This window comes from Cuculus canorus, chromosome 12 (genome assembly GCF_017976375.1).
Source record: "Cuculus canorus isolate bCucCan1 chromosome 12, bCucCan1.pri, whole genome shotgun sequence".
NCBI lineage: Eukaryota > Metazoa > Chordata > Aves > Cuculiformes > Cuculidae > Cuculus > Cuculus canorus.
Genome location: NC_071412.1, coordinates 8556810 through 8579348, shown reverse-complemented (window position 1 = coordinate 8579348; position 22539 = coordinate 8556810). Strand labels below are relative to the sequence as shown.

General features: G+C 47.4%; 1 protein-coding gene across 4 annotated transcripts in view; it reads right to left on the bottom strand.

The window, feature by feature from the left end:
• Nucleotides 1–22539, bottom strand: part of NTRK3 (neurotrophic receptor tyrosine kinase 3) — a 210731-nt gene that overhangs the window by 167309 nt on the left and 20883 nt on the right. For all 4 annotated transcript variants that reach the window (XR_008451836.1, XM_009561403.2, XM_009561405.2 and 1 more), the window contains exons 2-3: nt 11076–11150; nt 9698–9769 (exon numbers count right to left, since the gene is read on the bottom strand). Coding sequence is in view for 3 of the 4 variants with exons in the window: in XM_009561403.2 (XP_009559698.1) it covers nt 9698–9769; nt 11076–11150 (147 nt within the window). In the remaining variant the exon portion in view is untranslated. The remainder of the gene's footprint in view (nt 1–9697; nt 9770–11075; nt 11151–22539) is intronic.

Genomic DNA, 22539 nt, shown 5'->3' with positions numbered 1-22539 from the left:
CGTGGCACTACATGCCTCTTCAAAGCCCCAGGCATGCTTAGCTGCGGGACACAGCGGAATGTTGGTGACTTAATACAGCTGGAGTCCAGTAAAGCCCATTTGCTACGCTCTTCACTTATAACCATCCCAAAAGCAAAAACATGTTTTGTCTTTGGCAATTAGCTGTGTCAAAAAACACAAGAATTTCTGGACACGGCAGTAACACTTTCCCTACTCCTCTTAAAACATGTTGTACTTAAAAAAGAGAGTACCTTTCACCCACCCTGTATCTTCTCAGATATCAGTCAGTGTGAGGAATATTCTCAAATGAAATGACTAATCACCATGAAGTACCGTGTGCTTCAGACTGTAGCAGGCATTCCTTCATTATTCTGAGACAGCAAATTACCTACAATTATCAACATGCACAACTGCATACAACAAACATTTAGCCAAAGCCCACGGGTTGCGGTTGCAATGAGGTTGGACGGCAGTTCTCCTAGAAAACTACTCATGTGAGAAACCCACAGACAGCAGCAGGGTAGCGGTGCTGCAAGACAACTCCATTTATGCTGCAGAACAAAGCCAGTGCCAGAAGCCACTGCAGTTCAGAAAGTTTATATTGCATCTGTCAAACAAGCATCTCAGCAGACTGTCTTCATAGTAGGAGAGATGGAAGAATAAAGGTGCAGCTGGTAATGAAATCAGGCTAATCATCCCCCAGGTGGGCTGGATACAGCTTGCACCTGCAACCAGATATGCACAGCTACTTCTCTATTCACTGTCCTGGGTTGCATAGCTGGGGCTGGAAGGGGAATGAGGGTATTTCAAGAGAAGGGCAAAAGGAGGCAGCACTGGCAGGCACGGAGGTCAAGCTGCAGGTTGGGGCTTCAGTGCAGGCAGGGAGGCTGTCAGAGGCCAGGCTGCAAGCAGAGAGGGCCAAGAGGCCGAGCAAGACTAGAGGCAGACAACTCAGAGCCGATTTGGAAGCAGGAAGAGAAGACAGAAGGCTGGAGAGCTAGGCTGGAGGCAAGGAGGTGAGGAAATCTGGGAGGCAGAGAGATCCAGCCACCGGGAAGGAAGCTGGGTCCGGCCCGGGGCGGCGGGGAAGCTCGGCTGCAGGCACGAAGCGGGCGGGAAGGCAGGGGCTGAGGCTGCGGGCGGAGGGAGCGGCCCTGTCCGTGGTGCTGAAGCGCGGGGCGCTGCCCCACCCGACGGGGCACCCGTGGGCACCAGCAGGGCTGCATGGGGAGAGACCCGGGACAGGCGTGGCATGACCTCACGGCATGCCAGAGGACGGCAGGCATCAAACATGCTCACCCTCTGTCACTAGCAAGTCTACACACGCGATTACCCACCACTCCTGGGGAGGACAAACTTCTGGCTCTTAGCGGCAGCCTTGTAACAAATACAGAATCACAGAATGGTTTTGGTTGGAAGTGACCTTAAAGACCCCCTGCCATCGGCAGGGACACCTCCCATCAGACCAGGCTGCCAAAGGCCCCATCCTGCCTGGCCTTGAACACTTCACACCACCCTCATCATGAAAAATTTCTTCCTAATGTCTAACCTAAATCTTCCCCCCTCCAATTCAAAGCCATTCCCTCTAGTCCTTTCACTCCATGCCCTTGCAAAAAGTCCCTCCCCAGCTTTCTTGTACGCCCCCTTCAGGTACCAGAAGGTCACTATAAGGTCTCCCTGAAGCCTTCTCCAGGCTGAACAACCTCTACTCTCTCAGACTGTTCTCATAGCAGAGGTGCTCCATGATCATCTTCATGGCCCTCCTCTGGACCCATTCCAAGAGTTCCATTTCCTTCTTGTGTTGGAGAAATATCCCATCGTCTATTGCATCCACCATAAGCCACAGCTCACTCCTTCACAAAGATAAATGAGGGGAAGGGGTTGGTGGGAAGCTCCACCCCCTCGCCCAGATTTCTAATAAAATTTTATAATTCCAATAAAACACATGACTGACTAACTCATGACATTTAAATTCTTGCCTAGTCACGCACCATCATGAATTAATGTCCCATCATTCATGCCCTATCATATCTTATTGCTCAAATAACATATGATTTTAATGTTTCTATTTTTCTGCCCTCATGCTCATTGCCTATGTATCAAAAAAGGAGAAAAATCAAGCCTGCAATCACACTGTTAGTAAACCAGTATCATGGAAATAAAAATCGCAGGTGACAACTTGTGCAGTCACTTAATTTTCACTGATCTTGCCGTGATTGTTTACTGTCTCCACCAGCAACTTTCAAGCAGGTTTCCATATCCTCAGGTCCCTTTTGCCTAGGGTCCTCATTCCTGTGCTGCCACTCTTCCACTGGCACAGGCAGGTAAGACATGCCTTACACCACATCTAATCAACTCAGTCACAGGCTTTGGGGTGCAAGCAGAACGGACAACCAAAGGCTGTTTCTGGAGTACCTTCACGTTACAGTGACCCCACAAGCCTATCAACAAGGTCTTTGTCATGTCCAAATCTCCAAAAATCAGCTCATTTCTGTGTTGCTGGTGATCTCAGAGATGTGGTGAGATTTAACAAAGGCACAACTACACTTCTGTTTCAGGAGCACATTCAAGAGGAAAATTTGGCTGCTCCTTGAGGGGAAGCTCATAATAAGGCATCCATCAAGCAATCATTGCACAAAGACTACAACACAGAGGATGAGCCCCTCAGAAAACCCAACTTGTCTAAAAATTACATTTTATCTGAATCCTGAAATAAAGCTTGTAAAAAGAACACTGACCCCACTTAAGAACAGCCAGGTAGCCTCATTGAAAACATCCCCAGCATTGTCTGAAGCCTTACCTAAGGAGAGGATGGGAGAAAACAGGACCTTCGCAGAACCACCGTTGCCCGTTTTACATGTCTGCCAAGAGACAACTGGTCAAACTTCAAGAAGGGAAATAAATAAGTCTCATAGCCACACAATGGAAAGGTGATCTCAAAACTTCCAAGGAAGGAAAGAGAGATAAAGCCACAGCACAATCCTTAGAGGCCAGGTACCAGAGTGACAGGCATAACATAAGAATCGGAGCAGGCAGCAAATATTTGTGATGGCATTATTGTAACTCATCTTACACTGCAACACCATCCCACAATTTAAGGCTAGGTTTCACTAGAAACCATACAGCGTGTTACACTGCAAATAGATGAAATACAAGCAGAGAAAGCAAACGTCGTTATTCCAGGTTTCCAGATGGGTAACCAAGGCAGGACAAGTCTTGCCGCAAGGTGCACAGTGCTTGAATAAGAAACTTTCTTTCTCAGGTCCCACTAGAGTACATCGGTCACAAACTCACCACTCCAACTCCTATTACAATACAATAAACCTCCACAACCGAGCAAAGCAGCCTGCAGTCAGGAATTAGTCAACCCAGCCCTCCGAATGCAGGTCAAACGATTTCAACCCAGCCTAAATGAAAGCCACAGTCCTGCAGGGAACCAGTCTCTCCTCTGGCCTCATGCACAACGGCTGTTAAAACATAGGATGTACATCTGCTGCTGCAGAAAATGGAATAGCTGCAGTTAACTGGTTATCACTCAACCTGCTGTAATGACTGGGAATAAACATGCCATCAAATTACTGCTGCTGATTAGCATATCAGCCAGGACCTGCACACTACACTGGCATCCAGAGGACAAAGCAGATGGGGGCAGAACAGGAAGTTTATGAAAGCAGAGGAGAAGTTACTGCTGTTTATTTTAGTGACTGTGCTATAAGCATGCCCAACATTTTCTAGAAGAATTATAGACACGTGGGGGAAAATGTCTGCGTGAGTAAATCACAGCAGAAGTTTGCTCCTACATAGAAGGGGATGGAGCAGGAACATCCTTAGAGTGCAAATGGGAATCAAAGGGTACCCAAGCTGCCTGCCTAATTAGGGATAGTAAAGAAATATTCACCTAAAGGAAATGAAAAGCCTCTTAAATCTTTCTCCTATTTCTTATATTTTGCCTATACTCATGTAGAAAATCAGTGCCTATTTAGTCCTTTGCAAATGCAAAATAAAACACATTAAACTATCAGGGAGGTCGTCTTGATAAACGCATTGTGCTTCACCCTCCCCATGAGCTAAGAGCTTATATATTTACTGTTCCTTAGCTGATACACGGACTTGTTAAGCTGCACCGACTCAAGATGGAAAATCAAGAGCCATTAACACCTGACACTTTGGGTTAGGAGGAGATTGCCAAGATGGGTATGACAGCAGTGCAGTGATGAAAGGAAGCACGGAGAAATCATCAGGAAGGAGGAGGAAGGGTAGGGGTAATAGGACATCCAGAATCAAGTCAGAGAGTTGCAGGCAGTCACAGGGCTTGGAGCTGGCTACCAGAGGAGAGCAATAGAGAGAGTTTAACCCTGCTTTATATATAAGAATGCCTCATTTAGAGCAAGGCAATAGATCATTAACCACAAAGCAGGGGAGAATGACCCTCAAGCCGTGACAAAGAGGGAACAGTGCTATATTTGCAATAATTCAGAGGCTGATATTTTATTTCTTTATTTAGTGTAAGATATCGATCAAGCTCCTAGACACACAGCAAAGAAGCCGATCCTTGCCAGACTCTCACGATGGTTGCCTGCAGCCCTTCGAAAGTGCACAAGCCTCAGTTGCTGTAAGGCTTTGAGTGCCGTCTTGAAATCACTGAAGAGGGCAGAGAGCTATTCACCAACCATGGGCTGTCTCAGCCACCTCAGTTCTCAGGGAATGCAGTTTCCTTCCTATCAAAGCCTAAAACCATAAACTCTGGCAACTCCCATCTCAAAGCTACAAGCTGCATCCAATACCAGGATATGAGTTCATGTGACACTCCAGAGCTGTCACAAACCCAACCAGAATACTGAGATTAGCCCCATCTTCACAAAATAACCTACGGAAGAGGTTCTGGGAGGCTCCAAATTAATCACAGCTCAGGTCTGCCTGTGCAAACAAGCCCACAGATTAATCAGCTCAGACTTTCATCAGGCAGAGCATGTCCCTGCACACTCCTACTAGCAACTACCAGTTCCTTCTCAATCTTCATTTTTGGGACAAAAAGACGACAGAATGTCCATGGAGCAGAAGGTGATCTGACCATACCATACTCAAAACCCACTTGCACTCAGCACAAAGCACTCGTGAATCCCACTCTGGCTTTATCCAAGGTTGCCTAATACCCCTAGGTGAAGACTAGAACAAAAGGCTTGATCTTCAATCCCATCCTTGCTCTGGCAGCTAGTGCTAAAAGAGCTCTTTGACAAGAGCTGTGTCTTGGCCAGCCCACAAACCACTTTAAAGCATGTATAAACCTGCAGAAGACAGTTTAAGAGCAGCCTCTGAATGCAGACAGAACTGGCAATTATTAATTTTCTAAATAGAAATCTGACTACTTGAGCCTTATTTAAAAGTGTTCGTGTCTCTATAATTACACAGCCTTAATTTGTTTTCTTTACTACACAATAAATAAGGTGTGCACAATTACCCTCTGCAAATACAAGGCAGTGTCTCCTGACTGGCTGGCTGAGTACACAGCAGCCCAGGAAAGCATTTAAAGGGAATCACAGTCTCTTAAGTACCTGCTTCCCAGTGAAGGGGGACTCAGTTGCTGCAAATGTCAGTTCTTCTAGCTCTAGGCAGAACCCACTGGGATCCTTCTCTCCAACACGCATAGCTATACTGTCCTACAGCCAAGAAAGGCTGGACACTTTGGCCAGCAGCAAGCAGATCCTGTCCTCTCCTGTGCACCGATTCCTAATTCATTGTAAAGCTGAGCTCTTCTCAGCTGGGGGAAGCTGAGGGCTTCCCAGTACCTAATGAAGATTGTGATAATGTTGTATTCTTCCCCCAAGGCACTACAACAACCTCTCCTTCCTATTCTCCTCTGCCTATTTTCACGATATATGTAGGAACTCTATATCCTCACAGCCTGTAATCCTCTATTAAGTTCAAATAAATTGGCCAGAGCATTCCTATGTTATTAAGAGAAGGACAGGGAGAGCGAGAGCATGCAAGACGTTTTCCTTAACAAGCTGTGCTAAACACAGGGACATAGTACATATTCAGATGAGGTTTATGTCTCAAATTTAGAAAATGTATCATCCTAAAGCTTTTTTTTGTATAGCCTCAAGCCAAAGACTGAGGTTTTCTGTCAACACCAAACATTTCCCACATTCCCCTGCATCGCCTGCTAACAGTAACTTCCACAAGTCTTGGCTACAAGGGCTCAGTTTTCCACGATATCTGCTAGTCCTCACACCCTGTGCATGGTGTTCTCCAGGACCATTCACATATTAGTCAAAGGGCTGCCAAGGCTTCACAGAAATGGAACCGAGAACCCACCAACGCAACTTTACCCAGCGAGAAGATCTCCAGAGTGAGGGCACAAAAAGACACTGGGTGCCAAACAATTTAGTTTAGTCAAACCCACATCCGTCTGCATTCAACATCCAGCAAGTACCTGTCCTGGAAGGTGTCAACTCCCTCAAGTCTGGTGGCCAACAGGAGATGGGAGATATACACTGCAAAATCTACTGTTATTTTTTGGGATAAGTGCCTTCATAGCAGTGGTAGGAACGATAGGACAAATCATCAGAGAATCCACGAGGCCTTAACTCTCCTTCAAGGAAAGGGATCCAAAGCTATTTCTAAATCCACACCTTTGGCTCCCTGTCACTCACTGCTCCTCCACTGATAAGGTTGGCCTCAAGCCACTTACACTTACTCAACTGATTTCAAACCTTAAAAGGACGGGCATGATCCTGCCAGGCTGCACTTGGGAGCACTTTCAGGCCTATCACTCAGGCAGCTGAATGCTGAAAGAAAACCTTCATGGGTTTCTCAGCTTTCCTCCCTGACTCCGTGAAGCAGTCGGGGGAGAGGGGGAAAGTCAAACTTTATCCAGAACCATTATCTTAAATGAACCACCACAAACCGAGCTCCTGCAATTAGAGCTGTGATAAGTGATCTGCTTGTGATTGCACAGCTGGGGTCTGAAGACAACTGCGTGCACCGAGGAAGGGACAGAAATAGAAGTTGCTGGGAGAAGGCAGAGCTATCTGGCCCATCTGAGAGGAGGAAACCTTGATGAAAGGCACTGGGAAAAAACTCACTTCAGCACGAGACTGGAATTTAAGCCAGGATGGGGTAGGAGATGGGCTGGGGAGGGGGAGAACACCACTGCTTTTTAGTCCTCAGAATTAGCACACAAGTTTCATGTGCAAAAATGCCTGCTGCTGGTCAGACCCAGCTTGTAGCAGTCTGCAAAGGTCCAGCTCAGGGTCCCCACTGCTTCGTGTCAGCCCTCCCTGGCAGTTAAACCTCTGTCACTTATTAGACATGTTTGCTGTCTATTCACTCAAGTCCACCTGCAACCATCCAAACAGCCAGCAAAGGAAAAGCAATTCCAGGGTAATAGCAATAACACACAGCAGCAACTCACCAAGCCTTAAGCACACCAACCCACAGTCTCCAGCACCGCATGCATCCAACTGCAGCCAGCCTTGTCACAAGGGGATTGGGACAGTATCCCCCGCTCCTGACAGCTACTGTACCTGGTTACAGCAGCCCAGGACTTACAGCAGAGTGACATTTCCATTAATCCTTTTATCCCCAGCTCCTACGTGCAGCGGTTACAAAAAATGTCAGGTCTTTGCAGCCGTTGCCTCCCAGGGAGCTCAGCTCACCAGAGCCGCTGAGGAGGCATCCCAATGCTGTGGCACATTTGGGACCACGGATGGCACCAGGTACCTGCCAGATTGTGCAAACCCTCAGGAGCAACCAAACACCCCTTGTCAGGTGAGACAGACCCACAAAAAGCAGCCTTGGCTGCAAGAGATCAGCAGCACCATGGCCTGAGAGCCTTGGGGAGCAGGAGGGAGTTGCCATTGCTGCAAGCACCAGGTCTCCATCCCCAGGTACCCAGCATCCACCTTGGGGGACCATCCACCTTGCAAACATCCACACCGCTGGGTCCCAAGAACAGCACCAAATGCCACCAGCAAACACAAACCTAGTAATATACTTGCTTGCCTCGAGCTTCAAAAGGCAAGGAAGGAAAGATGTTAAGAACATGATCAATCTTAAATGACCTAAGCAGTAAACAAACACATATTTCATCACCGCATACCAACCTTAGATCTTGACACAAGATGGATGTGCAGTTTTTTCCATCTTTTTCCATCTCAAAAGTAATCTCAAAAGACAAAATCAAACACTTCTGGAAAAAAAGCAGCAACGACTGCATGTGTACACATTAACAACATATTGAGTCCCAAAAAGAGCACACATGGCCTTTTAAACTCCTACAATATCCAAACTAATTTCATCAGGAATCAAATGTTATTCGTTTTATCCGCTATATACATAAACAGCAACTGCACAATTGACAAACAATCCCCCTAGACAAATCAATTGGAAGGTGTTTTCAGAGAGAACACTTCCTGGTAACAAACAGCTACAAAAAAACCCAGAAAACAAACACTACAAAACAAAATAATAAAGCATGGAAATCAGGAAAATCCCAGTGGTCAGCATTAAAGAGGGCCTATGACAACAAAATAAGCACTTCTTTAAACTCAAAAAGGCTCTGTGCTTGTTCTTAAGGCCCTTAACTATTCGTGCCCTTTGGTACTGTAGAGCTCCTACTTAGCCAGTACTTTACTGTCACTTAGCAACTGTAACTCGTTCTCCAAAAAAGATGCTTTTGGGGTTTTTCAGTTCACATCATCTCCAAGCAGACATCAAAAGACAAATCTATCCTTCTCTGCAGGTCGCATCTATATCCCCCCACCAGGAACATGTCCATATTGATGGCCCCATGCATCTGCAGACTCAAACGGATGTGCGCTACAGCCGTTTTTCATCAAAGAAGCCACTAAACATCAGTTTCCAAAAAGCAGGGACACACACACTCTCCATATAGCCCATCAGTTCAATCCTAAGGCCAGTGGCCTCTCACCAGCCACTTTTCACCTTTTGTATCCCTGCTGGAGCCCTGAGAAGGTTTTGTCTCAGTCCCAGTCACTTTAACAAGATATTATAAGCCTATGGAGCACCTTGCACAGTGGCCTGAAATTCAGGCTTTCCTTTATCACTGTGGGAAAGGTAGATACATATCCAGAAAATAAACCAGTGCCCTGGGCCTCAAGGACAAGAAAATTCCCCAGGAGACTGTATGTTGGTAGCCAACAATGCCCCTACAGCTGGATACTCATGCAATGTCCCATGATAATAGGCCTCCAATCTCTCTGGCACAAAACATCTCTGCCCCAGGCCCACTGCAGACGCCAGCTGAAGAAGTCAAGAATAACATGCACAGCTGGCAGCCCCATGCTCCAGGATTTGTGCTTGAAAAGCAGCCTTTGGTTAAAAGCTAACGAGCAGGGCAGGTTCTGGCTGTATGCTGGGGAGTACAGCCATCCCCTGAACTCTGCACAATGGAAAATGCGCACCACAAGGCTGCTAATGAAGCAAGCACTCTTCAGACCACCGATCAAATCTTGGTGTCCAATAACTGGCCCGAATCCATCAGCTGCCCAGCAGGAGCTCGCTGCATCTTCAACCTTTCCTTCTCCCCTGTTTTACTACCTCTCCTTCCCGTTCCCCATCGTCATCCCCCATGCCCTCCGGTGCTTTCCTCACTAGGCACTCTGCGAATTTGCTTTGGGAATCACCTTTGCACAGGGAGGAGAGGGAAAAGGGGGCAGGAGCTACTGGCACTCACATGTAGCGCAGGTGAGGGTTCTTGGCAAAGGCGCGTGGTTGGATGTTTCGTAGTCCTGAGTTCCTGATTGTCCTGCAAAGAGATGCAGAAGGGCAGTGATGGAGCCAAGGGTGATGACCACTCTAAAACCCTGCACTCAGCACCTGAGGCGCACTCACAGGCACATCTCTCCCCTGACAACCTCTGAGTCAGAAGCAAAGAGGAAGGAAATTGGGCTTTTCAGCTTCATCTGATATGGTGACAGCACAGGCGCAGCACAGAGTGGCTGCTGGGTGGGATTCTCCCCCACATCCACCAAGGCTTGTTGGGGTGTCCCGGAGCATCTCCTGCTCCTCTCATCTCCCTTCATATTCACAAGCAGCACTGTCTGGCCCCACAGCAAACCTAAACCCCAGCACCACCATTCTCCCCTCCTTCAATCCCAAGAGAAAACTCAGCTACTTGAAGCTCTGATGAGTATTTTGCACAGAGAGTTATGGACATTGGAAGAAGAATCCCATTCCATTCTGTTTTGGAGAAGCTGTATCACTATTATGACCATGATTTATTAATAGCTGCCACAGAAAACAAAAGCACGCTGAACTCCATTGCTGCTTTCCTAGGTGAAATGAGAACAGCAGCCAGCCCACTTATAAGGCAGGTATGTGTGTTCTTTAAATTATAGCTTGCTGGGGTCTGGTTATTGAGTGCTCAGAAATGTACACCTCTCCTCCAGCCTGCGGGCAATCTGTATTTAATGTAAAGCTCCCAGTGAAACACATTAGTAGAGTCTCCCATTAACCCTGAGCAGCACCATACATCTCATGCAAGCTCCAGGCAGGAGAATAAAGAGATGGAGCGGTATCCTTACTTGGCCAGGCTTCCCAAGCACCTGGCAAGTCCCTTCAATCTCATGGATCTCAGTTTCCCCTCTGTGATGCAAAAAGTCAACCTTTCCTAATGCACAGAGGGTTGTGCAGGGAGATGCAGTTCTCTTATTGCGCAGCACTACTGTGGTGGCCACTGCACTAAATGAAGACCAACAGCCTGGCAAATGAAGGACTGGTGGATATAGCTGAAATTTTGCACTGTAGGGCTGAAACGAGTCCAAACAACACAAACCCAAAACCAGAACAGCAGAGAAGAGAGGTCAGGGCTGATACGTGCTGACAGCTGTCAGGAGATAGCAATCTTCCTCCTTGCAGACCCATCAAGGACCAAAATGCACTTCATCTCCATTTTGCAGAGTCTTGTAGCAAACTACAGCAGAGCCAGTAGCTTAAAAAGGCTCCAAACATTGTGGCGTGGAGACTGCAGATGAAGGGAAGCTGCAGCTCTTTTCTGGAATGAAGGGGCTGCCCAGTGCTGTTCTCCTCCCCAACATGCAGGTCATACTCACAGCCTCTGGAGTCCCGTGTACAGCTCCATGTCAACAGCATTCAGCGTCTGCAAGTTCTTCCAGTTCTCTATGTGTCTGTGGAGAAGAAGGAAAGGTTCAGCTGTAGCACAAGGACATGGGCAATCTGTCCATGCAGGGCACACGCAGCAAAAGCACATCATGCCCTACCACATGGCCCCACACCTCTTTCCTCCTTCCTTACACCAAAACATTCTTTCAACAGGTTCTTCAGCATACGTACCCTCAGACACATACAGCACACATCACACTACCAAAACAAGCAGTTTTTCATGCTGCTTTTTATTCAGTTTTCCCAGTATTTTGGAAAATCCAAGTAACATGGGTTTGCCCACAGTTTGAGCATGGAACATACAATCAATCTATTGAACATCCTTGGCCAAGTCATTGCCCCTCTCTGTGCGCATCAAAAAGACATGATTGAGATGGCTCATGACAAAAGGATCAGAAGTAAATAAAACCTCTCAACAAAAGCTTGGCATCTAAATGGGGGGGGGGGGGGAAGTCATACATTTATCCAGTCTCTTACTGAAGTAGACAAACATAGTCCTAGTCTATGCTGGCTGGAAGTACTGCCGGCAGGAAAGCACCAGCTTGGTTTGGAAACCTTGCCTTTATTATAAATTCCGCAGTTGCCTGGGGCACTCAGGCAGGTATGTTACAGAGAACAAAAACAGAAATAGATCTGTCACCACAGGATCATTATTCAGTAAATATTAGAGCTGAGGGAAGGTGACAGCCCTAGAGAACAGGGTCCCCTGTTATCAGCAGCACAGGAGCGATGCTGGCAGCTGCCTGACCAGCTGGCTACAGCCACAGGCCTCTGCTAGCCAGCTGCAACGCTGAGTCGTGGGGAAGGAGCTCAGTCCTCATCCCCAAAGCAGCCTTTGGCCAATTCAGGCTTTCTCCCAAACTGAACTCAGACAACTTACCACCAGAAATCACAAACATTTTAGAAAGGGTCCTTGCTGGGGAGAGGGTGGAAGTTGTCCTCTCTCAAAGAGAACTGAGTGGGAGAAACATCTGGCTGGTCCCCTTAGACAATATATCAAAAGCCCAACCTCAAAGTTTATGAACACGTGCACCCCAGCTCACATCTGCCCTGATGCAATAGTTGGCTTTAGGCTCAGCCCCGGAAAGAGGGAACATTACCGAACAATGTAGGGTTGATGTGATAGACCAACGCTGAGAAACATCCCTTCTAGGCAAGAAGTTTGCAGGACCTCACATTGTGGTTCACAGGGTAAGCAAAAGAGGGACATTTAACCACTTCCAGAGCAGTCACATGAGCCATACATTCCTCCTCCAGCACTCGCTACACCTTGCACTTGGCTCAAGAGCAGCCAAATTAGCACGACAGAAGTATACACACCCATTTGAGCCATATCCCCAAAACCATCCAGCACAAGGGAAAAAAACACAAAGCCTCGACTAAACCTAAAAATGTCTCTGCTCTCACCATGCAGATGCAAGAAAAGCAGAGACGCACAAGAGTCACCTCTGCTTTCTGCATGTTCCATAATTGCCTGCATACCCTAAGGGGTTAGCGTAGGGATGCAGCATAAGCTCCAAACCGGCTGCTGCATGACAGTGTAAGTTACAGTTCATCCTCAATGACCTGCTCATTGGCTGGATCGCCTCTGTCCCAGACAGAATGAGAATCAGGACGTTATTATAGCCATTTTGTATTCCCTGCCAACATCTAAGGCCCCAGCAAACACTTGCAGAACAAAACACAGACTGGGAGGCATCAGTCAAGAAATCTGACAGCTCACTGAAACCCTTCCAAGACAGGGTAGGACTGCAAGTTCAGGTACTGGGACAGAAGATAGCAAGAGAAAGCAAGGCTAGAAACACAAGTCAAAGTCATTTCCCACCTGCGGTTCCTATAACCCAATAAAGATGGTCCTCCAAGAAAATGAAAGAATATGGGAAGCAGCAGGAATACCATGATTTGGGTTTACCACCAGGGCATGCTGAAACTGCAGCATCCAAGCAATGACCTTCAGGGAGGGATGGAGCAGCCCCAAGCCAGGAGCTGTGGAGCAACCACAGCCAAGAAGGAGGCAGAGTCAAGTTCATTTTTGACCTGACACTTAAAGCCACATGGGCAGGAATCTCAAAGAAGCAGAGAGAGACTCAAGCTTGCTGCCAACAATATGCACAGACCTGACTTTCTGATGGCTCAGCAGTGGTGTACGGAGATCTGGGGGACCCCTCATAGCCAAGCCCCCCGAGAATTGACATTACACTAGACTGTAAATATAACACCACAACATGTTCCAGTCTCTCAAAAGAAGCTCATGAGTTTTTTGAGCCAGATTGGCTTTGGTATGTTATTTAACATAGACACACAACACCCATAAAGGGAGAGACAAGACAAGCAACAATGGAAATAAACACATACATACACACATACTTATGCATAGGACAATTCCCCAACCCAGCAGCTGCTGTACATAGAATACAATATAAGGAAATAGCATCATCTTGAATTAGGTGCACAGGTCAGCAAGAGACTTTGAGTCCTTTAAGGTACACAGATGCTTCCCTTCTCAGGCACTCCTAGAAATGGCTCTTCCCCTTTTTCCTCTGATTTTTCAACTTAGCAGGAGTTTCAACCTTGCTGCCAGAAGTGACAGGTTCTCAGGCACCCTGTATATACACTGGGAAAAGCATTTTCATTGGTTCCCTATTGCTTTGGAAAGAAATGCGTACACTTCGCGCTGGCTGGGTTCACTGGAATTAACTTTAAAAACAAACCAGAAATGTATCTTATTCTGAAAGCTCAAGGAGTCAAGCAGTGATTGCAAAATTGGCAGTGATTTCACAGGAAAGCAAACCAATCAAGCAAAGAAACCCCACCCCTAGAATTTAAGTCCCTCTTCACATCCTTCACTATCACAACTAGTTTTCCTTCTTTTCTTTCCAGGATTTCACTTGCCCTACAAATATTATATCCTCCCAACTGCTGCTGAAGACTGAGACATTCCCTTCTCTTCTGCCTCAGTTCACTAACCTGGCAAGAACTCAGGTGCTGGGTTCATGCCAAATACAGATGTGACAACTCCCAACTTCACCAAGATTGGTCTCTGCAATCAGGCTCTGAGGTACAAATTACAGTTAGATAGTTACTACCTCCTCCCTGCAAACATCTCTAAATATATATTCCTGTAGCATTCCTCAGTTATTATTAAGCTAAGTTGCTCTTCTGCAAGAAGCAATAGCTTCAAGACCAATACCATATTTTGCAAATCCGAAGTGCTCACTATATTACACACCCACCTAGACTCATTTCCAACTTCTAATAGAGACCATATGAGATGGATCACTAACACAGATGAGATTGATCACTTTTTTGGGGTGGGGATGTAGGAAAACAGGTGTTTGTTTAAATACTCACTCTTTTCTCATGCTTCTTGTCTGTTTTGAGGGTCCCGCTGGACCAGGTCTCTTTGCACTGCAGAGCTCCCTTCATACCACACCTTCTACAGACCAATGAAAACCCAACTAAAGAGCAGCTATGGCTTTGCCCTCCCAACTCATTCTGAAACACTACACTAGAACTCCCCTGCTCTTCTTATTTCTTACCCACAAGCATTTTACATCCATCTTCTCTTGCGTCAAAACTGTCTTTGCTTAAGCAGCCCTTTTGCTTTCCTGGCATTTCCTCCTCCCTCCTTTACACGCAAGAGCCAGACCCACCCTGCTATCATTTATAAGTTACACGAGCCCAACTCTTCTAAGACAGCATGTCTGTACCAAGCAGTGAAGTGCAAGGCAAATTGTCTCAAGTGCCTTGAAGAGGTACTAACTCAAGTCCAAGAAGTGATGCAGATATATTGCTCAGGCAAAGTCCTGAAGTTATTTTGCTTCAGGTTTCAGACTCAGCACAAATGGCACTCATGCTTGGTAAACTCTGCAAGAAGGAGCACTATACTAGACACTATCATAGAAAATGGCTCTCTGTTTTATTAATCAGCCTATTTAACCCCCTTTTTCTCGAATAAGGGTGACCAGGACCACAGTGCAGTCTTCAGGAGATTTCACTTGTACAGCAGCATAAGCAAATCCCCTGTTACACTGGAAATGACTTGCAGTCTGAGATGACATTGGCCTTTCTCACAGCTTGGCAGCTTGTTTTCACCCCATAATCAAGCACGGCACCAGTTACTTCTACCAACCAGGTCATTTCCAAATGGATGATTTCCTAGCTGGAAGCAATAGTCCCTGTTACATCCACATTCACGTTCATCCCACTTTGCATTACATACTCTCTCTCTCGGTTATGCTGCTGCAGCTCTTCCCCTCAGCCATTCTCATCCCACTATTCACTCCCACAACCCCAGCACTGTGCCAGCAGCAAAGCCTGCAAATATGCTCGTCTTTTGTGCCAACATCCACAACAAAAGCAGAAGCCAATATCAAATCCACAGGTTATCTCCTTTTTCAGCACCTCCTACCACTTCTTTACCCAGCTCTTCACCTAAAACAGCTGGGCTATACTGCCTCCTCCAGAAAAACAAACCACTTATAATGCAGGGCAGCATCATATTATTTTCTTACCATGAAGTCATCTCTTTGCTGAGGAAATCAGTTTACCTTTCCACAGAAAGATAACAGCATTAGCCTGATAAACGCTAGCTTTAGGAGGCCAGCCCTGCAAAGTACCACAGCCTCCATATACCTACAGCCACACGTTCACAACTTGTTGAAAGCCTTGTAGGTCACTGAAGTCAGATCAATGGTCAATCTGCAGCTGTGTGCTGTGTCCCAGTTAACAGCAAACTTTTGAAACATGAAGTCCTGTTTGCCAGATCCACAGCTTGTAGGCATAGTGTCTCACTCTTAGATCCCAGGACTCCAAGTGAAGTCAGTAAGGAGGTAGGTGTCCTCTCCCTTGCATCACAAAGACAATCTTGTTAAGCACATGGCCACCAAGTCACAGGGTTAAGGTTTTGGCTGGTCTCCAAACCTGCCAGGAGCTTGCCTCACTTGCTGGAAGGGTATCAACTGGAACAGCGGTTCCCATTAGTCACCCAGAAGGACACCATGCAAGGTGTTTGACAACACAACATAGTGTCACCTTCTTAGGGCCACACAGCTCGCCTGCACAGCTCCATGTACTCCCCTTCCAGTGCAGCACCAATGCAGGAGGAAGATGATAATATCCACTGGGATTTAAGCACAACCAGGCTTGTTTCATCCCACATGCACGGAGCAGAGGTGAAAAACAGCCTCTTATGCCAATTTACCAAGTGATTAGCTTGAGGCTACTTAATGTGTCTGGCCTTTCTTCACTCTCCTCATGCAACAAGAATAATATTTATCTAATCTCTCACAGCTTTTCAAGCACTGTAGTCAATAGCTAAAAAGGTACTCAATAAGCAGCAAGTATTATATAGCACGTGTACAGACATGCTACCCAAATCTATATCTAGCCCAGACCAGAGGGGAGCAACTTTTCATCAGGATGCCATCACCCTCATTCACTGCTGGAGCAGCTGACATGTCTCTATTAGAGCCGCGTTGTGCAACTGCCACTGCTTATGTTTGGACACTGGGCAGTGAATAAATTGCACGTCAGCAAGCAGGCAGCACCCCAACACATACAAAATTATGTATATATACACGCATTGGGAAGGCAAGCAGAGTGGCTGGCGCTTCTCCCTTGTAGGGCAACAGGAAAATTGATTCGTCATCCAGGCATATTATACCTCGCAATCCAGACAGCAGCATTAGCTTTCAATTACCTGACATGTTTAGCATTATAAACAAACCTCCTGGTATGCCAGCTCCAGACCATGCAAATATTAACTTGATTGCAGGAGAGGAAGAGAGGGAAGATGTCTCTTAAAACCCTTGGCCAGTAAGACCTGTCTACTCCAAGGAGAGGTGCTGCAGATGTTGATGGGAAGCCCCATAGCCTGGGAAACCCATGGCACTGGGTCAGGTCCCACACTTCAGGACAAAGCATAACCAGTGTGGGGACCGCCAGCTCCTTTTATCCATCCCTCAACACCCCACAAGGGGCTGATGAAGTCATAAAGGAATCAGTCATCTTTCACAGTATTATAAGGTACTTATTGCACACATTCAATAAGCAGAGGCATGAAAGACTTGATTCTCTTAATATGGAAGTTATAAAAGTCAATTGGTAACTAAACATTAAAGGCAAGTGAAGATGAATAAAGACTTATGAGGGCAGTATTTTCCCCATTTGAAGAGTGGGCTTTCCCATTCCCAAATGGCACGCAGAAGTCAGACAGCTGCAGAGAACTTTGCATCATTAAGGATAATTTGAGGTCAGTGGGGAAAGTGGGAAAGAGGGGAAGGGGAGAGCAAACCTAGCTTTATAGAAACAATTATGAGCATAACTCCAGAGTAATTGTGATTCGTCCAGGTAACAACCATAAACCACACCACTGCAACACAGCTACCTCTGCACTAGCAGACCATAGGGATAGTGGCTGCTGCAGAAGATGCAAGGGGGATGAACCCAGTCCCCATCCCATGGGCCCAGCCACATCCATCCCAATGATCCAAACCAGCCTACCCAGAAAGGCTGAGCAAAGGAAAAAAAGCCCTGATCTTTCATTGGCTGGGGAGGGTATAGGAGTGATACAGCCATGTACTAGCCACTGCAGTGTCGTGTCTCAACAGTCTTCCTGAAGAAACCCGACTGCTACAGACAAAAAGCAACTTGCAGGGCACCAGACATTCAGAAGATGACTCCTCTGCAGGATATCTTTCAGATGAGCCCAGGCGAGCTTCACACTTACCCCAAAAGCATCTGTCTGGCCCCAGGCTGACTAGGAGCGACTGCTAGGTGCAGAAGTGCTGCTGCAGCTGCACTGCCTAACACAACTGCCACATAAGCACACCGTACTGTGGAAGATACCCTAACAAACAGCTTTGTTTAAGCTCTGCCGAGCATGTGTTTTTCCCAGGCACTGCAATTAAGCCATGCTGCTTGGCACCCATAAGGATATACAGGAGCTGTAGCTAAAGGAGAAGGGGAAAGTTCATGTGTTTAAAAAAAAAAACTGACAGCAGTGCCAACATGACCAGGACCTCACCCTTTGCTATCATCCCTAAGGGCATGAGGTCCTCTCAGGCACAGAGTGCACAGTGCTCTATTTTTGTGTCTTCACCCGTTTTCCTTCTATGATCTCCACGAACCTCCAGCTCATCCCAGGGCAGCCTCCACAACCTGAATCAGCTCCGGCTGTTGACTTCTGCAGCAGAGAGCATCCCTTCCAGGGATAATGTGTCAGTATTACTAGAGGACAGCAGGATGCCTGGACCCAGCATGGATAGATTGCTGCAGCACACAGGAAGCAGTACATTCCCATTATCGCACACTATATCCAAGGCTTTTCAGTGCAGGAAGTTATGCCCAGTCACTTGCTTTCAGAAAGAAAGAAATCAGTTCAAGTGGAATGGCAGAGTTAAAGAAGTGCTGTGGGCAGCAGTGCAACTGCCATCACAATAAATACCCTCCTTAATACCCATCACTATTACCCAGCTAGTGCTGAGAGAAAGCAGCCTTACTGTCCAAAGCAAAAACTGAGGTGTCCAAAATCATCCCAGTGCTGAAGAAACCTCATTTACGAGAGACGAGCAACAGTGCAAAAGCTTCAAGAGAAAACTCTCAAAGGCTGCAGTAACTCCTGCATTGGAAGTAGGGTTGGGGGACAGTGCCTCTGAACCCCTCTGCATAAGGGCTGGGCATTTATTTCATTAACCTCCAGCAAGAGAGCCTGCAAAGCCAATCCTCTGTGCTTGGAGAGGTGCTTCCCACTATTCCCACTATGGGAAGCAGACCTGGGGCTCCTGCTCAGGATCACGAACATCAACCTGTACATCTAACCAAACTGCATCTCAAAACAACCAGGTGGGACAAGATGGCAATCTGAGGGGAGGAAAAACAATTCTCCTGGGAGTTTTACACCAAGCACAAAACTCAAGGTGATGCAGCACCTTGCTTTACAGGGTACAAGAGACCAAAAGAGTTCCCATTTTTAAGCAGCTCCCCAGGCACCTGCCATAGCAAAGGAAAGAATGGTTTTATCCATAGAATTTCATACACAGTGAGAGCCAGCAGTGTGCAGCGTTTTGTGGTCTTTAAAGATCAAACAGCACTTTAGAGAAAAAGCAGCACTCTGGTCAAAATCAGCTTCAGTAATCATATTCTGCCTTATTAAACCCTCCCTGCAACTTCAAACTGGAGGTCAGATTCCCTCACACTCCCATCTCTGAACAGGTCCACTACTTTTCAGCAATTTATATATGTACATATAAAAAAATTAATACAGGCCGACAGAGCTGCCAAGCTCTGCTCCAAAGGCAGCTGCATTTCTCTCCTGAAGTGTACTGTGCCTACACACTAAGACAAGGAGACGTGCTAAACGTATGGGATCACTAGAGTTCCCTTTGGCAGGAATAATGGCACAAAGTAGCACCAAAGAGTGTGTGGTAAAAGGAGCCCCCCCCCAAAAAAAAGTTGCAGTGCCTTGGTAATGGCAAAGAAACATTTTCTGACAGACCATACCAGCTCAGCTAGGACCCAAAGAAACATTTTCTGACAGACCATACTAGCTCAGCTAGGACCCAAAGGGGAGTTGCTGCCAGCCACACGCACGCATCGCGCTACGTTCTGTGCTTGAAGACAGGAGAATGAATGGAGGATGGAAAGAAGAAAATAACATCTCCCACAAACAGGCTGTTACTGTGATATATGCTGCTGGGAGTGAGGAGGCAGGAGCAAAAGTCCAGCAAGAGTAGATGCAAGAGTCAGGGATGTGGCTGCACAAACACCACAGTGGGAGGGGGCTGCAGTCCTTAATCCAGACCCTCTGCCTTTCCTGGTCCTGCCTGCTGCCACCCGCCCCTGCAAACCCACAAGCATGCTTTCTATAACCACAGCCTCCACGGGAGTCTAAATTCAGGAGCTTTTTACATCCACATCAGTTTCATCTCAAAGCCTGTTTCAATGTAGCTGCACATTTTTGGGCAGATACTTCCCACTGCTCCCATTCCTGGGCCCCAACGTGGTACAGAAACCAGAGCTTGGAGCCGCACGCTGCAGATGCCAAAGTGTTCCTCTACTTCTGCACAGTTACGGCTATTTAGCAGCCAAATCCAGTGCCCTCCCTCACTCCTCCATCCCACTTTATCCTCCTCCATTCCCTCACAGCTCCACTGGCCCCCATAGCACAGCTCATCCCACTTCCAGCTTTCCCACACACCCTGAACACCAGCAAAGCTGTTGCCCAAGCAAGCAGAGAACGCCAATCTGTCTTGGACTTGGATCCCACTCCCATGAAGCGTTTGTTTTCCCAAAGAGCTCCCAAGGAGCCTGAACTTTGATCCTCCAGCTTTTGGCTCTTCAGATGTTTATGAAGCTCAAGCAAGCGGGCAGCAATGCCCAGCTGGGCTGGCCACAGGCCAGGTTCCCAGCCACTCTGCTCGGATGGCCACGGGCAGAGCAGCTCCAACCTGCAAGAAGACTTGCCAGGATCCCCGTTACCTCCACAGCACAGCAAGTCTGCCTGCCCAGCTTGCCAGCTGCTCCCCTAAAAGCCAAAGGGCCAGGCAAGCTCTCCATGGAGTTTATTTTGAGCCAACTGCCACGGCCCCCCCAGGCTTATATCTGCATTGCAAATAAATCACAGCCAGCTCTGCCCACCCTCACTAGCAGCGATGGTTGGGCTCCACCATCCCCCTCCAGAAGAGCTCAGTCCCCTTCTCCCCAACTAGGAAAAAAACTCCCTCCTTACCCCACCCCCAAGCTTTTCCCACACATTGGCTTGCTCTTCCTGCAGAGATGTAAGAGCAGAAGCATCACGTAGGAGCCGGGAGGTGCATGCATAAAGACACAGTGACTCGGAGTGCTAGGCTTCCCGAGATAGCAGATATTTTGTGGGAAATCAGCTGGCTCTGAAAAGGAAAAGCCAACTAGCACGCCTGCTAACATGACATAGGCAGGAGGAAGCAGGGAAGGGAAGAAAGGAGAGCAGGGAGAGAACAGACACTTTAAAAGCTCCTCTCCCGACACTCCACTTTGTTCGTATAAACGTGAGAAAAAGCACCCTGCAAAAAAGTCGTAGGAGAACACTCTGACAGCTAGAGACACTGCTAACCATGTGGTTGTGTTTGAGCTGATCCAGCTACACAAACAGCAAATGTGGGAATGGTTTCTATCTTCTATCACAGCTCAGTCTGCCATTCCTCTAGATAAAGGCATAACTGAATTATGGAGAAGCCTCTGCTCGCCTGGCACCTCAACAGAGAGCAGCACTCACAGCCAAGGCTTGCCAGCACTCTGAAACCATCCACCCTAATCAAGCCACTGCCCTTCTCATCCACCAAGCCATCCACCCTAACCAAGTCACTGCCCTTCGCTCCTCACGGGCATCTCCTTCACTGCACAGGGCCAAAGCTGGGGTGAAATCCTTGAGCTCACACTACCCAAGCATGCCGATGTTGAGCTGCACTAGCTGTTAAGCAAATACACTTTGCTTTACACCAAGAGCAAGGCAGGAGCACACAACCTGAGTTACTGCAACTCATTAATCCAGCGCTGACATCTCTACCTTTTGGTAGCGGGCTCTCCTCGCATCGTTTGAAGATGTCCTTCATCACCGCAGCTTGGGGGTTTGAGCAGAAGTTTAAGGCCATAGCAGTGAGAAGTGATAACACCCAGTCCCAGCCGGACCATAGCAGCCCACGTGTGCCCCTCTCCATAACACAAGGCCACGTTCCTTCATACAAGACAAGAGCATAGACACGACAAGCCTGATAGCCTGGTACTCCTGAAAACAAGCCTCCCGTTTCTGAAGCATTCCCAAGAGGATGGCATTAAACTGACAGGTATAAGTTCTTGCAGGAGCATTTGAGGGATCTAGAATTCCTGCTCAGTTGTAATTGTGGAGAGGCAGCAAGTGGGGAAGCCAGACTCCACCTCCCGATGGCACCTTCCCTTTCACAACTTAGGTCAAAGATTTATTTAATGGGACACATGTCTTTTTGGCTTTTAGGGTCACAGAGACAGAAAACGGATCATTGGACAAAGTCAGGACTTTGCTGTTGCTGCTAGATCTTTTTTATTTTTCTTTTTTTTTTTTGGTCAAGAATCGTTTAAACTTTGTTTCTGCTCCTGGGCAGCTGCAGAGCCAGGAGAGTCCCAGCAGCAGCCCAACCTTGGAGCAAACTTCAGGAACCCAGGGCTTTATCAGCAAAGGGAAGCTCATTCTGCACAAAGAATACAGACATTGTCTGCCGCTGGCCCCAGGCAGCCCTCCAGGGAGCAGGTTGGCTCGCTCACAGCCTGTAGCAGCTGCAGCCCAAGAGCCCGCACCGTGTGCCAGGCTGGGGCTTACCGGGGACAGCAGCTGGCGGGGGACAGCCCTCCTGCATGCCAGCTCCTTCTCCCTCTGTGGAT